We start from the raw sequence: 18595 nt of genomic DNA, 5'->3' as shown, positions 1-18595 counted from the left end.
CCCGAAACCCGAGCGAACCCTACGGAGACCCCGGCATCACACCCACGCCAGTTCACTCCTTAAATCTATGTCCTCGTTTACAGAGAGGATTAAGGGCACGAGACTTTCTGCGAAATTTCGCAGAGTCTCCCCTGTAAATTGAACATTTCCCAAAATTTCCACCTGCATAAAACACATTTTATAACCCAACCGGCAGCACGCACAATATAATCTCATGCAATTTACACAAATGGCCTCCGGCCTTCAAATGATTCTAGTAGAACTGCCCACCATGTTTTTAAAATAACTTAATACATCAAACATGCATATAACAAATTCAAAATCTATTTACGCACACCTTCGCTCACTTAGTCCCCAAGACAAGCCTCAATTCAACCAAGTTTCGGGACCAACAGTGAGGTCCAAACCAATCTCAATAAGACCACCTAAGTGGGGTCTAATCTGTGGCTGCACCTAGTAACTTCAGGTTGCCTACGTACCCTACTAAGGGATCAAGCCACACGTAGCTCTTTCGTATCTTGATGAGAGTCTCAAATTACATCTTTTTACTATTATTTTGGAGACTTTATGATATAATTTTGGCTTAATGAATATAATTTCACTTGTTGTTACATTTTATTCTCACCAACTGGATTTATGAATTTTCTATATTAATTTGGTGAACTTATTAGGTGAATTTATCTTCCGTAGGAAGTTGGAAAGCCAAAAGATGAAGACATACATTTGTCCAAGTTCAAGCTAGGTGTGAAGAGAATTGCTGGCAGATTTAATTGAAGAATTGATTGTGGGATTATTGTGATTATAAAGAGAAGTAAAGAGGGAGAAGAGAAGACAAAACCGTTGAAGCTAAAGAGCCTATTTTATGTCAGCCATTTAACGCCCACTTACCTCACCGTTATTTCTTTTCCACTAACTCTTCACCATCAACACATGTTTAATCCAATTAATCACTCAATTAGACCATTCATCACCTACCATGAATGTATTAACTTCCCACTCACCTCATTGACTACTATAAATCACCCATCAACTTATTTGGCAAGGACACCCCTACGATAGATTTCTTTATCCATTTATTTTATGTTTTCTTTTGTAATGAGTTGCTAGAACTCTAGCTAAGGCTAAAGGGAATGTTCTTTGAGTAAGTTTGTGAATTGTTCTTTAATCCAATATACGGTATGAATTGCTAAATTCTTTTATTTTTGTTGTTCAATATTTTCATATCCTTTTATTTTGATTGATGTTAAGTGCTATTATCTTTTCATGAGTTCAATTATATTTTTCTCATTGTTAAGAACTGACTTGGCATGCTTTTAAATTAAAAGAGTAGATATTAAGCAACTCCATTTTCTGAACAATCATTAATAAAAGATTACATTGAAAAATTAAATTGGTTTTAATTTCTTTATCTTCCGGTTAAAGTTCTCAATGATGATTTTAGTCGAGTTATAATTTGGATTAAAGAGCATGAAACATATTTTGTTTAAAGAATTGAACCTTGATGCCTCAGCATTTCCATTATTGATATTACATTTTTAAACTCAATTTTCCACAACAATCAAATCAAATTACTTTTCCATTTTGCTTGTCACTTTTATTGTGGTACGTTTAATTATTTCTTTGTGTGCAGATATTTGCCTACCTGCTCCTTGAGGATACGATACTTGGACTTCCAAGATTATTACTACGTGTGACTACTTGCACTTGGGTAGACGCAACAAGTTTTTGGCGCCGTTGCCGGGGAGCAGTGAAGCGAAAAGTAGCACAAGGAAATTCATTGTTAAGGTTTGCGGTTTTAGTTTCCAAAGCTAATTCGGTAAGGCTTATCAAACTCAATTTTTCATTTCTGTTTTTATTTTTGTTTGTTTTTGTCTTAGTTTTTTTTAATATTAAAAAAATTTTAAAAAAATTAGTTTAGATTTTATTTATTTATTTGTTACTTCTTTATTTTGTTTATGAGATATCGTGATCGGTTTGGTAGATTTGCAAAGAAACCTCAATTTGACCAAATTTCATCACAAATGGCTGAGAATAATAATAATAATAATGCATTGGAAGGCCCCCAAAATGATGAAGATAATCATAGTGTTCATAATGATGAGAATCATAGTGTTCATAATGATGAGAATCCACTTGTTAGGACATTACATGATTATTTGCATCTTGCTCGTACAAGTGTGCCATCTTGCATCATTTTTCCGTTGAATGGTCAAACTTTTGATTTTAAACCGGGCATGATACAACTTTTACCAACTTTTCATGGAATGGAATCTGAAAATCCATATTCACATGTGCGTGAGTTTGAGGAAGTTTGTGGAACTTTTCCAACACAAGGGTGTAGGCTTGATACAGTTTTGCTAAAACTTTTTCCATTTTCACTGAAAGATAAAGCGAAAACTTGGCTTTATTCTCTAAGGCCAAGAACAATTGGAACATGGCTTGAAATGCAAACTGAATTTTTCAAGAAATTTTTCCCAATTCAAAAGACAAATTCTTTGAAAAGACAGATGACCACATTTTCTCAAAAAGATACTGAGTCTTTACCTCAAGCTTGGGAAAGATTTAAAGATTTGTTAATGTTATGTCCTCACCATGGTTTTGAAAGATGGAGGGTGGTAAGTCATTTTTATGATGGTTTAACACCTAAAGATCGACAATTTATTGAGATGATGTGCAATGGAAATTTTATGTATAAAGATCCTGAAGATGCTTTTGATTTTCTTGATGAAATTGCAGAGAAATCTCAGATTTGGAGCACTCCCAACACATTTGAGCCTAATTCCCAAAAGGCAAAGTCTTCCATTAATCCTTCTAGCGGCGGTATTTATCACCTTAAGGAGGAAGATAGTCTCAAAGCTCAATTGGCAACAATGGCTAGGGAAGTTGAAACTCTAAAATCAAAATTGCCTCAAAAAGTTAATTCAATTGCAAGTCAAGAAATTTTTGAGATTTGTGAAGTTTGCGGGGTCATGGGACATGTAACAAAAGAGTGTCCAACACTTCCAGCTTTCAGAGAAATGTTGCATGATCAAGCAAACTTTGTGAATCAATTTAAAAAACCATCCACTTTTTCTGAAACTTATAATCCAGGATGGAGAAACCACCCAAATTTCAGTTGGAGAAATAATACTAATAATAATGTGCCTCAACAAAAATCTAATTCTTTTTATTATTCTCCACAGGTGGAAGGGCAATCATCGTCATCAAATTTGGAAGATGTTATGAAGCAATTCATACAAAGCCAAACTGCCACAAATCAAAAGAATGCACAAGACATTGGTGAGATTAAGAGCACTCTTTCCAAACTCACTTCTTCACTGTCAATTCAGGAAAAGGGTAAATTTCCTTCTCAAGTCCAACCTAATCCACATGCACAGTTAGAGGTAAATACCCCTTCTTCTTCTTCTTCTTCTTTGAATGAAAATAAGCATGAATATGTGAAGGCTGTCACTACTCTTCGTAGTGGAAAAATAATTGGGAAAGATGATTTAGTAACAGTTGAAAATAAAAAGAATTCAGAAAAATCCAAAAATAATGAAAAAGAAAATAATGATTCTGAAATTGTTAAGTGCCCTTTTCCTGCTCCATTCCCACAAGCACTTAAGGTTGGAAAGAAAAATCAAAATCCTGAAATTTTGGAGGTTTTTAAACAAGTGAAAATCAATATACCTCTTTTGGATGCTATAAAACAAATTCCTTCATATTCAAAATTTTTAAAGGATTTATGCACTATCAAAAGAAAGCACAATGTTGATAAGACCGCATTTTTAACTGAAAATGTAAGTGCAATTCTTCAAACTAATACTCCACCCAAGTACAAAGATCCAGGTTGTCCCACAATTTCTTGTATTATTGGAAATTTTATCATTGAACAAGCTTTATTGGATTTGGGTGCTAGTGTTAATTTGTTGCCTTACTCGGTTTATAAGCAATTGGGTCTTGGTGAATTAAAACCCACCTCAATAACATTGCAATTGGCTGACCGTTCAGTCAAAATCCCAAGAGGTATGGTGGAAGATGTGCTGGTTCAGGTAGACAAATTTTATTTTCCAGTTGATTTTATAGTTTTGGATACTGAACCAGTTGTGTATTCTAATTCTCAAATTCCTGTTATTCTTGGAAGACCATTTCTTGCTACATCTAATGCTCATATAAATTGCAGGAATGGACTTATGCAACTATCATTTGGGAACATGACATTGGAGCTCAACATATTCAACATATGCAAGCAGCCAGCAAACAATGAAGATGACAAAGAAGTTTACATGATCGAGACGATTGTTCAAAATTGCTTTAATTCTTCTTTTCCTTCTGATCCATTGCAAATTTGTTTAGTAAATGGGGATTGTAATTTTGCACAAGATTTTGAAGTACAATATCTTTGTTCTTTGTTGGATTTTGCGCAGGTACAAGAACATAATGGTTGGATACCAAAATATGAGGAGCTGCCAACTGTGAGTGATGAGACAAAATCATCAAGAGAAGAAGCCCCAAAGTGTGAATTGAAGCCTCTTCCTGCTGGACTTAAATATGCTTTTTGGGAGAAGATGAGACCTATCCTGTGGTAATATCTTCTAAACTAAAGCTTTTGCATGAAGGTATGTTACTTAAAGTTTTGAAAGATCATAGGACTGCTATTGGATGGACTTTATCTGATATTAAAGGTATTAGTCCTTTGGTTTGCACACACAAAATTTTTCTTGAAGAAGATGCTAAACCAGTTAGGCAGGCTCAACGTAGACTTAACCCAACAATGAAAGAAGTTGTGCAAAAAGAAGTACTTAAACTTTGGGATGCAGGTATCATATATCCAATTTCTGATAGCAAATGGGTAAGTCCTACACAGGTTGTTCCAAAAAAATCAGGAGTCACAGTAGTTGAAAATGATAATGGAGAAATGGTACCAACTAGGGTCACTACTGGATGGAGAATGTGTATTGATTATCGTAAATTGAACTCAGTCACAAGAAAGGATCATTTTCCTTTACCATTTCTTGACCAAATTTTGGAAAGAGTTGCAGGGCATATGTATTATTGTTTTTTAGATGGTTATTCAGGATATTATCAAATTGAGATTTCATTAGAAGATCAAGAAAAAACAACTTTTACTTGCCCATTTGGAACTTTCGCTTTTAGAAAAATGCCTTTTGGTCTTTGCAATGCACCAGCTACATTCCAACGTTGCATGATAAGCATATTTAGTGACATGGTAGAAAAATATTTAGAAGTTTTCATGGATGATATTACTGTGTTTGGTGATTCATTTTCTGATTGTTTATCTAACTTGGAGAATGTTCTTATCAGGTGTAAGGAGAAAAATTTGGTGCTTAACTGGGAGAAATGCCAATTCATGGTCACATCTGGCATAGTACTTGGACACATTGTTTCTCACAAAGGAATTGAAGTAGATAAGTCAAAAATTGATTTAATTGCTAATCTGCCTATTCCTAAAACTGTTAAAGATATTAGATCTTTTTTAGGACATGCAGGTTTTTATCGGAGATTCATACAAAATTTTAGTGCAATTGCAAGGCCATTGAATAATCTCTTGGAGAAAGATGCTAAATTTGATTGGAATTATGCATGTCAAGAAGCATTTGAGAAATTGATTAAAATGCTAACATCAACTCCTGTAATGCAGCCCCCAGATTGGTCCATGCCGTTTGAAATAATGTGTGATGCTAGTGATGGTGCTATTGGTGTAGTGCTAGGCCAAAGAAAAGACAAGAAGCCTGTTGTCATCTGCTACGCAAGCAGAACTTTGAATAGTGCACAGAAAAATTACACTACAACTGAAAAAGAATTGCTTGCTGTAGTTTTTGCCTTGGAAAAGTTTAGGTCATATATTTTGGGCTCACAAATTGTTGTTTTTACAGATCATTCGGCCTTGAAGTATTTATTGACAAAGAAGGAAGCCAAATCACGATTGATTAGATGGATTTTGCTTCTCCAAGAATTTGATCTTACAATCAAGGACAAGAAAGGAGTGGAGAATGTTGTTGCAGACCATCTTTCTAGGATATCTTTTGAGGAGCCTTATGAATATTTGCCTATAAAAGATTCATTTCCTGATGAACAATTGTTTAGTGTTTCTACATTACCATGGTTTGCTAACATTGTGAATTTTCTTACTACAGGTCTTATTCCACCTCATTGGACCTCACAAGATAAAAAGAAATTTATGGTTGAGGTGAGAAAATTCTTTTGGGATGACCCGTATCTCTTCAAATATTGTCCCGACCAGGTAATCCGTAGATGTGTTCCTGATGATGAAATATTTAGTGTCATATCTTTTTGTCATTCTGAGGCTTGTGGAGGTCACTTTTCTTCCAAAAAGACTTCGGCCAAAATTCTTCAATGTGGTTTTTATTGGCCTAGACTTTTTAAAGATGTGTATGAATTTTGCAAAACTTGTCCAAGTTGTCAAAAGTTGGGAAAAATTACTCGACGTAATATGATGCCTCTTAACCCAATTTTAATTATTGAAATTTTTGACTGTTGGGGCATTGATTTTATGGGTCCTTTTCCTCCATCTTTTGGTTACTTATATATCCTTGTTGCTGTGGATTATGTTTCAAAATGGATTGAGGCCATACCATGTCGGAAGAATGATCATAAAACTGTTTTGAAATTTTTGAAAGAAAATGTATTGTCCAGGTTTGGTATTCCTAGAGCGATCATCAGTGATGGAGGATCACATTTTTGCAACCGACCATTTGAAGCTTTGATGAAAAAATATGGGATAACCCATAAGATTTCCACTCCATACCATCCACAGACAAATGGCCAAGCAGAACTTGCAAACAGGGAAATCAAGCAAATTTTGGAAAAGACGGTGAATCCAACCCGGAAGGATTGGTCATTGAGACTAACTGATGCCTTGTGGGCATACCGTACTGCATACAAATCACCTCTTGGTATGTCTCCATATAGGCTAGTTTATGGTAAACCTTGTCATTTACCTGTTGAATTAGAACATAAAGCATATTGGGCTATCAAATTGTTTAACTTTAGTCTTGGAGATGCAGGTACCTTGAGAAAACTCCAATTGAATGAACTTGAGGAAATCAGGAATGATGCATATGAGAACTCACGAATTTACAAAGAACGTACTAAAGTTTTTCATGATAAAAATATTTTGAGGAAAAATTTTGAGCCTTCTCAACTTGTTCTTTTGTATAATTCTAGACTTCATTTGTTTCCTGGAAAATTAAGAACTAAATGGACAGGGCCTTTCATTGTTAAAAAAGTTTTCCCATATGGGACTGTTGAAGTTGAGGATCCCAAGAATGGAAATATTTTTAAGGTTAATGGCCAACGACTTAAACCTTACTTGGGGAGATGTGTTCCAGAAGATGAGACAGTTTCTTTGAACAAACCTGTTTACCAGGATTGATTGGACTTCCCTTAGTCCATCTGTTGTATATAATTAGTTTAGAAATTTTTGTTCACTTGCTATAAAAATAAAAATAAAAAAAAAGAAGAAAAAAATTCGACATTTCTGTTTTTTTTGTTTTGTTTTTACACTAACACGTTGCAGGCTTTCACTTTGGATGTCAATTCTCAGGTAATGCTACCCTCTTCTTTTTATTATGCTTATATGTTTAAACATTGAGGACAATGTCAATCTTTGGTTGGGGGTGGAGAAGATGTGTTTATTGTATTATTTTCTTGTTGCAACATGTTAGTTTTCCTTTCATTTTTGTTTTTGTTTTTGTTTTTTGGTTTGGTTTTGTTTTTGTATTTTGTTTTTGTTTATTTTCGTCATTTATTTAAATTGTTAAAAAAGAAAATATTTAAAAAAACTGAAAAGTGTGAAGAAAAAAAAAATGTTTATGAGGTTAGTGCACTATGTTGTTTGTTTTTCACAGTTTGTCTATGACAAGATTACATTGCACTTAGATTTATTTGATATTCATGAATGATTTTAAGATTGAGAACATATGAATTATATGATAATTATCCCACTTCTGTGTCTTTTTCATTTATTTCTAGTTAGTGGATGATTCATGAGTTATACTTTGACAATTTACACAAGCACACTAACACCTTTTGTGGGGTATAAAGTTAAAAACCAATTGTGCTTAATCTTTTGTCTTTGGTAAACTTGGACGACCTTGCTTTTGACTCATCTTGGTTTTTATTTATAAAAAAAAAAAGGGTTCATGAAATAATAGTGTTCTACTCAAGCTTCTACTTAGTAACCGGGCCTCTTGCCTAATCAGCAGTGAGTGTTTGCGTCAAACGGTGAAGTTCTAGGTGTGAATAATTTTGTGTGGCTAGTTTAGTTTCGTAGCCTTTTTAACTCGAGTTAGTAAGCTCTTAGGGGTGTCTCTACACCTAGTGCCTTAAAGCCTTTTTGGTTTGAGAGTCGCTAGCCTAACACTCGCTATATGGGTTAATTAGAAAGCTTAATGGAGCTAAGCATTGCACAGCCCACATAAAGAAAAAATAGTATATTAAAAATAAATAAAAATAAAAATAAAAACCTTGGTTTGTTTCTCGCAAGGGAGTTCAACAACTCTTGAGATCAAAAGGGTGGTGTGATTGGAATTTAGCTAATGCCACTCAATTGTGTTAGTTCACTTTACACCAAAGGAAACATGTGAAAATTTTGCTAGCTAATTATAAATGATTTGGGACTTCGAGGTGGGATTAACTTGAAATGTTAAATAAGTGTTCTCTCTTTTAACGTTGTTCATGAATTGAAAATTTGGACTTTGTGCTTTGTCCTTTTTGTTGGTGACAGATGTTGAAATTATTTTCCAAATTTTATTTTATTTCATGTTTCTGAATAATTGTGCTAGCCTCATACTTGATGTTTGTGGGTATCATCCCTGGAAACCCTCACGAGACTACAACTCGTCCTTTAGGGGTAACCTAAGGGTTTAAAGGCTTGTTGCATACGCTAAATGCAATCGTATCCCGCGAAAGTGGTTTAGCTGTTTTATTTGTTTTATTTGTTTTTTGTTTTTATTATTATTTTTTGTTGTTGTCATTTTTACTTAAATTTGAGTTTCTTTTAGTCACTTGAATAGCTAGGGACTAGCAATAAGCTGGTTGGGGGTTGTGATGAGAGTCTCAAATTACATCTTTTTACTATTATTTTGGAGACTTTATGATATAATTTTGGCTTAATGAATATAATTTCACTTGTTGTTACATTTTATTCTCACCAACTGGATTTATGAATTTTCTATATTAATTTGGTGAACTTATTAGGTGAATTTATCTTCCGTAGGAAGTTGGAAAGCCAAAAGATGAAGACATACATTTGTCCAAGTTCAAGCTAGGTGTGAAGAGAATTGCTGGCAGATTTAATTGAAGAATTGATTGTGGGATTATTGTGATTATAAAGAGAAGTAAAGAGGGAGAAGAGAAGACAAAACCGTTGAAGCTAAAGAGCCTATTTTATGTCAGCCATTTAACGCCCACTTACCTCACCGTTATTTCTTTTCCACTAACTCTTCACCATCAACACATGTTTAATCCAATTAATCACTCAATTAGACCCTTCATCACCTACCATGAATGTATTAACTTCCCACTCACCTCATTGACTACTATAAATCACCCATCAACTTATTTGGCAAGGACACCCCTACGACAGATTTCTTTATCCATTTAGTTTATGTTTTCTTTTGTAATGAGTTGCTAGAACTCTAGCTAAGGCTAAAGGGAATGTTCTTTGAGTAAGTTTGTGAATTGTTCTTTAATCCAATATACGGTATGAATTGCTAAATTCTTTTATTTTTGTTGTTCAATATTTTCATATCCTTTTATTTTGATTGATGTTAAGTGCTATTATCTTTTCATGAGTTCAATTATATTTTTCTCATTGTTAAGAACTGACTTGGCATGCTTTTAAATTAAAAGAGTAGATATTAAGCAACTCCATTTTCTGAACAATCATTAATAAAAGATTACATTGAAAAATTAAATTGGTTTTAATTTCTTTATCTTCCGGTTAAAGTTCTCAATGATGATTTTAGTCGAGTTATAATTTGGATTAAAGAGCATGAAACATATTTTGTTTAAAGAATTGAACCTTGATGCCTCAAAGCATTTCCATTATTGATATTACATTTTTAAACTCAATTTTCCACAACAATCAAATCAAATTACTTTTCCATTTTGCTTGTCACTTTTATTGTGGTACGTTTAATTATTTCTTTGTGTGCAGATATTTGCCTACCTGCTCCTTGAGGATACGATACTTAGACTTCCAAGATTATTACTACGTGTGACTACTTGCACTTAGGTAGACGCAACATATCTATCCTGGCTCCTAATATCAAATAAACCATTACCGCCATACAATTTCATACATTCTAAGATTTATCCATCACAACACACCAAACACAATCATATCTCCCCTCATACGTCGAGACGCACCCGCCACGTATGGGGTGCAATCAACACGCCGGCTAATCCAAAGCGCGTGCGACCTCCTGGGCACTGGCTACATTCTCACCAGCCCTCACACAATCATATCTCCCTTCATGCGTCGGACGCGCCCGCCACGTCACGGTCTGCATCAACACACCGGCTAATCCAAAGACGCGCGTCGACCTCACACCGGGCCCTGGCTACATTCTCACCAGCTCTCACACAATCATATCTGCCTCATACGCCGGACGCGCCGCCACGTCACGGAGTCTGCCAACACGCCGGCTAATCCAAAGGCGTGCGACCTCCTGCAGGCTTGGCTACATTCTCACTAGCCCTCACACAATCATATCTCCCCTCATACGTCGAGGCGCGCCACGTATAGGAGTGCATCAACACGCCCGGCTAATCCAAGGCGCGTGCGACCTCCTGGGCGACTACATTCTCACCAGCCCTCACACAATCATATCTCCCCTCATACGTCGGACGCGCCGCCACATATGGGGTCTGTCAATCGCCGGCTAATCCAAAGGCGCGTGCGACCTCACCTGTGGGCACAGCTACATTCTCACCAGCCATCATCATTCACTTTGGCCTCAACATAATCACAATATGGGGAAGTCATTGGGGTAGTCGTATATAGCACTGTAAACTAACATTCGATCGCTTTATTTACCTTTATACATCCACACAATTAAATATATAATATATAATTTCTGCTCCTATACAAACCTCAACCCTGGCATAGCATCTGATAATTCCGCAATTTAAATCATATAATAATATCCTAAATTCACGTATAAACCATTTAACTCAACAACGCTCAAGACCTGTCACTAAGGTCATTCTAACCCTCCTGGGATGGTAGAACTACAACAAAAGTCTAGCGGTCAACCCAGGGTCAAACTACCCAAACTTGGTCAAACAGGCCCGCGGGGCCCACGACCTCCAAATTATGATCCGAAAGTTCCTATAGGTTCTACAAGGTCTAGAACACACGTCCTGCAAGTTTGGTCCAGATCGGACGGTCAGATCGCTCACGATCGCACGATCGGACGGTCACTAAAACCCTAACCCTAGGGTTGGCATTTCTAGAGTATCCAGGGAATCCATTTTACGATCCGTCGAATCCTACACGATCCTGGTAATACCTAGATCAACATAGTATAACTTCAAGACCATCCAACGGTCCAAACCTAGCGAACCCAAAAAATACGCGATATGCGATATCCGTTCGGAACTCTAACGGTATCCAAAATGAAATCCGAGCACACCTACGCGCTCGTGACAACGAGGATCACATTGGGACAAAATGCCCTTTTCTACGGTGCCCACGCGCCGCCACGCGCGGGTAGCGCGTAGGTGTCCAAAGCGATACCCATCGCGGAAAACTTCCAAATCGAGAGCCACCCTTCCGGCTACGGCTACTACTCGGCGAGTGGAGCAACTTATTCAACTACGGCAAGCGTCCAATTCGGACGGCAAGTGGCGGAATTTCAACCCGAAATCCGGCCAAAACCTAGGTTCTAAAATCGGAATCCTAGACAAGAAATCAATCAATCCTACACAACAGCGGCTAGATCTCGGAAAATAGATGAGGAACCATACTGTTTCACCAGTTTGGGCGGAGGCGGCTCAACGACGGAAAAACCCGTTTCAAACCGATCGAAACCGCCGGCGGGATTCGAGGTTTCCGGCGGGATTTCGGTGCGGCGTGGCCAGGGACGTCGGCGGTTGGCGTGACGGTCTCACGTCCTGCCATGGCCGGACGGCCGTGAATCGAAGAGAGAGAATCGGAGTCGAGGAGAGAGAGAGAGAGAGAGAGAGAGAGAGAGAGAGAGAGAGAGAGAGAGAGAGAGAGAGAGAGAGAGAGAGACGGGGCAGTTCGTCTTTTAACCTAAATAAAACCATTTCAAAATATTTATGATTATGCCACTGAGCTTCATTTGATCGTATCTCTCTCGTTACAACTCCGATTCAAGCCCACTACGCGTCTACGAACTCATCTCCCCCGCTCTACGCAATGGTACAACCGAATTCCCAAATTCCTTCCGGATAAGAAAATGACTAAAATACCCCTATCCCACGGGTAAATTCTCAATTCCACTTAAATAAATTAAAACATGGGATAAATTTTGAGTCGGGGTGTTACATATGGACTGTCAAATTGACATATCAATCCATATCCGTTATGCATAAGATTATCAGAGAGATTCTTATATATCGCTTTTACTATATCTCTACTCTTTGAAAAGAAAAAAAATAACCAAAGTAAACCAATTTAACAGGTCAAACACACAACTATAAACTCAAAAGAAACTTAACAAAATTTAAATGTTGAGAAAGTATAAATAAATATACTGAATGTGTATTCGATTTTGTACTCCCCTAAAATACTGCTTTGTACAAAAAAGAAACATACAAAATTTGAAAATTTTCAGTTTTGGAATAGGCTTTTGAGTTCCTTGGGCCATAATGCAATCATCCAATACGACAGATTTTGGGTCCCCTATTTTACAAATGAATGAAAGAGGCAAAAGAGTAGGAACTTGGGTTTTTCCAAAAGATGAAGGTGTTTGGGTTTTTCCTAGTGACTGATGAAGGTGCTTGGGGGTTTCCTAGACAGTACTTGTCGTCTGACAGAAACACTGTTGCATATATCAATCATGTTCTTGAACACGTACAATCAATGTCGTCCAATATTGGGCTAAAACAAGATATCCACCAAAACAATACAAGAAAAACATATATAACCAAATCAAGACCAAAACCTCTAACAGATGCAACTAAAGAAAAACATATTTTCTTTTAAGGATTCGTAGGATTTGTATGCACGGTGGCATCAGTGTGATGAGGATAATTAAGCCAAAGTAAAGGCATATATATAGGATAATTAAGCCTCGATGAAATGTGGAAATAATGAGCAAAGAGAAAAAGATGGAAAGAGAGAAAAAAAAATCCATCTCCAGATTCTCCACCATAAACCAAACGAGAAAAGTATGTAGAAAAGCAGTCTTCATCTCGTGAAGTGGGGTCGGTCGGTGGAAAAGTGTCGTCCTTGGATTAAAGCTTTACAAAGAGAATAGTGATTTGAATGACAAAAGTAAAGATGTACGAAATGAAAGACCTTGACTTTGAGTGTGAACCACATATTTACTGGCTTTGAGGGGGATTAAGTAAAGACGAAGAAAACCAATGAATGAGAAAAATATAGGAAAAGAAAAGGAGAGGGTTGAGCTCAAGAAAAGTAAGGTGAAAAGCATAGGGAAATTGAGTAAATACACCGGATGCATTCAAATAATTTAGTTGCCATCAGCATTTCTGTACTTCTTGCCAGACCCTAAAATTAACAAAAGAGGGTGGAAATAATGAGCAAAGAGAGAAACAAATATCTATCTCCAGATTCCCCACCATAAACCAAACAAGAAAAGTAGGTACGTAGAAAAGCATTCTTCCTCTCGTGAAGAGAGAAGGTGGGGGTCGGTGGAAAAGTGTCGTCCTTGGATTAAAGCTTTTCAAAGAGAGGGTCCATCAGCATTTCTGTACTTATTTCCAGGCCCTAGGGTTTATTTTCAAGTTGTTTAGCCCTAGACTATTACATAGTTTGTCACTCGTTATTTTTTTCAAAAATTTTCACTCATAGCTTAGGATTTAGGGCAGAGACCAAAACCCCAGAGCTAAACTAGCTCTCAAAGAACGATTTTAAACATTAATCAACCATAAATTATATAAGTCATAGTCTCTGAAACTATACGAAATCCGACACTAGTAAGCCCTAGTAACTCGCAATAAAACTTAACGATTTCTGTAATTGTGTCAGGGCTAGAAACGAAAACGCCACATAGAAGTTTCAATAATTCTTTACAAAAATATATATGAAGGTGCTTGGGTTTTCCTAATAGTCACTGATGAAGGTACTTGGGTTTTTCCTTGTAGTCACTGATGAAGGTGCATGGTTTCCTGCTCAAAAAGGGGAAGGAAGCTGTATTGCTCCTTCTAGTGGCCCTGACCTTTGTGCTTGTCAACGTATAGAAAGCAGAAATGAAAGATCTTGACATTCAACCTACCAGCTACCATAGATGGTGCCTCGTCATCTTCAACAGTCTCATCAACAAAATTGAACTTATCATCTTGTTCAGTTCCATATCATTCCGTCTTGAACTCTCTACCCAATCTGAACCAGGCAGGACATTGATAGTATTAAATATACAGACGGATACATGTACAGTAATGTAAGTATCTAAAATGATTATTTGTCAATTTATTAGTGCCATACGAATTAATGAATTTAATCCGTATATGGGAAAGAGGCATCTGCATAGTAAGAGAGTGTAAATAGACATTTGGTGGTAAGGTGATATATATATATACATAGCCCTTAGTTTTTATGATTACCCTCTCTCTCTTTTTTGTTTTTTCCTTTTGTGTTTTTTGTTTCAAGCTTTCTTTGTTCGTCTATACATCAAACTGTTTACATTAAAAGAAGGGCAAGAAAATCATGTGGGGGGTACCAGAAAGATGGTTCTTAAATCTTTGAGGCAGACGTGGTTGAAGCAAAAGCATGACAAATGTGAGCTCTAGACCTGTAAACGGGTCGAATTCGGATCGGATATAATCACATGATATGGATTACAAAATACAACGACTGCAATCCTTATGAAAAAAACGCTACAATTCACGAGGACCCTTTGAACAAGATTATGCAGGACACTCTCTTATAGACTATAAGTGACTATATGATGACTCTGTATAGAAGTCGTATACAAAGACTGAAAGAAATTTTTATTTTTTTTTTCTACTACAAGAAGACTACTGTATTTATAGATGCCAAAGAGTCCTTTCCAAAGGGGTGTGTCCCAATCTGGAAAGTCAACCAATGCATCCCTTGGATAAAATGCATTGATACCTTTTCAGAAATCAGCAAAGGACACCATGGTCCAATAGACTCTTACTAATTTCCATTCAAATAAAAAATATTAATATTAATTAATATCAATTTTCCAACAAGTCACAGTCTCCGAAATCATAACGAAATCTGACACTAGTAAAGCCCTAGTAACTCGGAATAAAACTTAAAGATGTCTGAAAATTAAAATAAAAGCATTACTGTAATTGTATTAGGGCTAGAAACAAAAACCCCACTTAGAAATTTCCAATAATTCTTATATAAAAAAAACAAACATAAAGGTGGGTTTTCCTAGTAGTCACTGATGAAGGTGCTTGGGTTTTTCCTAGTAGTCACTGAAGAAGGTGCTTGGTTTCCTGCTCAAAAAGTGTAAGAAGGAAGTTGTACTCCTTCTAGTGGCCCTAACCTTTGTGATGAAGGCGCTTGGTTTCCTGCTCAAAAAGTGTAAGAAGGAAGTTGTATTGCTCCTTCTAGTGGCCCTGACCTTTGTGATGAAGGTGCTTCGGTTTTTCCTAATAGTCAATGATGAAAATGCTTGGTTTCCTGCTCAAAAAGTGTAAGAAGGAAGTTGTATTTCTCCTTCTAGTGGCTCTGACCTTTGTGATGAAGGTGCTTGGGTTTTTCCTAGTAGTCACTGATGAAGGTGCTTGGTTTCCTGCTCAAAAAGTGTAAGAAGGAAGTTGTATTGCTCCTTCTAGTGGCCCTGTCCTTTGTGATGAATGCACTTGGGTTTTTCCTATTAGTCACTGATGAAGGTGCTTGGTTTCCTGCTCAAAAAGTGTAAGAAGGAAGTTGTATTGCTCCTTCTAGTGGCCCTGACCTTTGTGATGAAGGTGCTGGGGTTTTTCCTAGTAGTCACTGATGAAGGTGCTTGGTTTCCTGCTCAAAAAGTGTAAGAACACTACTACATTTTAGGCTTTGCGCGACGAAGGATCTTCGTCGCGATTTTAATCGCACATAATTATGAGTGACGAAGTTTCGTCGCGCCGCGATCCGTCGCGCAAAGTTCGTGAAGAAAGGATTTGCGCGACGAATAAATATCATTCGTCGCGCAAAGCGGTGGGGCGTATTACAACCGTTAAAAAACATTTGGGCGACCCTAATGTCCGTCGCAAAAATATTTGCGTGTGAAAAACTGGTCGTCGCAAAAACAATGAGCGACGGAATACATGAACTTTGCGCCACGAAATAATATTAAATCGCGCGCGTAGTCTTTGCGACAAAAAGTCGTTCGCGCATACAAATTTTGCGGCGAGATAATTCGTCGCGCATAAAAATTTCGTGCGACGAAACAATTCGTCGCGCATATACATTTTAGCGAAATTCTTAAGTCGCGCATGATTAAAATATATTTGTCAGCGGGTTTATTTAAATGATTTTGCGCTTTTAAATAAACCCGTTGACAAATATATTTTAATTTGGTTTTATTTATAATTAAAATGAAATTACAATAAAAAGATTAATCGCAAAGAAAACATTTATTATATAAAATAAAAGAAATGTATACAAGAGAAATATTGTAAAAGTAATTATAAAAATAAAAAACTAATCAAATAATGTTCCAAAATGTACTTGGTCATCTGCCACATGCGGCTCGGAGGTATGGGCGTCTGTAGGGGCCGTGGTGTGCTAGGGATGCTCGGGGTGGACGGGCTCGGAGGTCGACGCACTAAAATTCGGGATTGGAATGCGGTTTGCGCGAGGGCTGCAGAATCACCATTGTTTGCTGCGACGATGACCGCGGTCGAGGTTCCCTCCGGGCATTCCCCATCCCCTACAATATGTTCCCGGCCTCCTCCCGAGTCCGATCCAACGTCTGCGTCAAAATCTGAAATCCAGCATCATGCGGAGGATCCACAGACTCGATCGAGTCTCGGGAGGAAGTTGGGAGGCGGACTCTTGAAGAACCAAGCGCTCCTCTCCACCATCGTAAATCATTTAACATTACATAAAATATAAATTCAAAAATGCATATAAATTGAAAGCGTAACATAAGAATTAAAATTAAATATTACTTACATGAAGGGACTCGCAACTCATTCCCGAGTCGAACATAAGCGTCACCAAAGGCGTCGATCTCAGGAATTTCATTTATAATTGAACAAGAGAAGGAAAATATTAGTATGAACAAAATAAATTAATAATAATGACGTATTAAAAATTAAATATAAATTATATTATTCTTACCCGACGCCGTGCATCCATCCTATATGAGAAGGGCCTGGAGCCGGAATGGTGGAGAAGAGTCTTCTTCTTCCTATTGCCCTTATTCACTTGGGCTTTATTCTGTTATACAAAAAATAAAACGTAATAGTTGAAATATAAATAAATTAAATAATAATGAGATATAAAAAATAAAATAAACATTAATAAGAAATATGTAATAATTAAACAAATATTATTAAAAAAATACCACATAATCGGGCGCCTGAAAATGAGCGCAGAGCCACGCCCAACTATCCTCCCGCCCCTCAAGCTCCTTCGGGCAACCCTCCTGAAGAGCGACTTGCGGATCATCAAACGCCTGAAAATGGAGGTGCAAGTCGCTCTTCCCGCTTGTACCTCTCACCGAAGAATCTGTTGACGTACGCCAAGGTCTCCTCGTTGAGGTCCTCTAAGTGGTAGTTCGTCTGCAATAAATTCATTACATACATTAAGTAATAGAAATATATAAACTTTGAAAGAAAAATAATTAAAAGATAGGAAACATACCGACAACTGGCCGCGAACTTGCATCTTAATCTCGTCAGGCATGACTTTCCAAGACTTCCATTGCATCGGGCAATGGGTCCGAACGACGTGGCCAATGTCGTGAGCCAAGGAGCTATGCAAGTCCGCCATCGGTGCAACCGATGGTGCTCGTCATATCCGATCTTGATATGGTGTTGGTCACCGGGTGACCTTCGCCGTCTTCACCGGTGCCGACATGGCCCTCGGATGTTCCTCTTGGCTGCAAAGGGATATGACAATACTGTTAAATAAATAACAAATTGAACCATAAAATTCCCAATTAAAAAAATGTTAAAAACCAAAAAACGAAAGTGGAAGGGTATATATACGGAGGTGCCCACAAGGCACCGCATCTGGTCGATCGATGTGGTGTCGGTGGTGGTAGCGGGCGGTATCGCCGCCTAGCGCTAAGAGGCTGCACCACCGAAGAAGATGATGATGCAGCCGCTTGCAGGATCCCCAGAGCTAGCGTGGTCTGCTCCATTAGTCTTTGGAGCGATGGCGGTGATACTGGTGGCCGGAGGCTTGAACTTCGGTGTAGTCGTCACCGCCCTACGATGTCTAATCAAG

At 37.5% G+C, this 18595-nt stretch overlaps 1 protein-coding gene and 1 non-coding gene across 2 annotated transcripts; one reads left to right on the top strand and one right to left on the bottom strand.

The window, feature by feature from the left end:
* Positions 1 to 2021: 2021 nt before the first annotated feature.
* Positions 2022 to 7396, top strand: LOC148916367 (uncharacterized). The gene is given in 9 exon segments (XM_089055112.1): positions 2022 to 2175; positions 2650 to 2882; positions 2991 to 3937; positions 4115 to 4334; positions 4407 to 4530; positions 4533 to 4598; positions 5046 to 5306; positions 5877 to 5928; positions 6307 to 7396. Coding segments are annotated over 9 exon segments (3147 nt in total).
* On the bottom strand, positions 2491 to 2599 carry LOC148916368 (small nucleolar RNA R71). The gene has a single exon (XR_016128373.1). It is a non-coding gene; the product is annotated as a small nucleolar RNA R71 (small nucleolar RNA).
* Positions 7397 to 18595: the final 11199 nt, after the last annotated feature.

The sequence above is a fragment of the Prunus mume genome, linkage group LG6 (genome assembly GCF_029339155.1).
Source record: "Prunus mume cultivar Tortuosa linkage group LG6, ASM2933915v1, whole genome shotgun sequence".
Classification (NCBI taxonomy): Eukaryota; Viridiplantae; Streptophyta; class Magnoliopsida; order Rosales; family Rosaceae; genus Prunus; species Prunus mume.
Note: the sequence above shows the minus strand (reverse complement) of the source record. Positions and strands in the feature narration are given on the sequence as shown.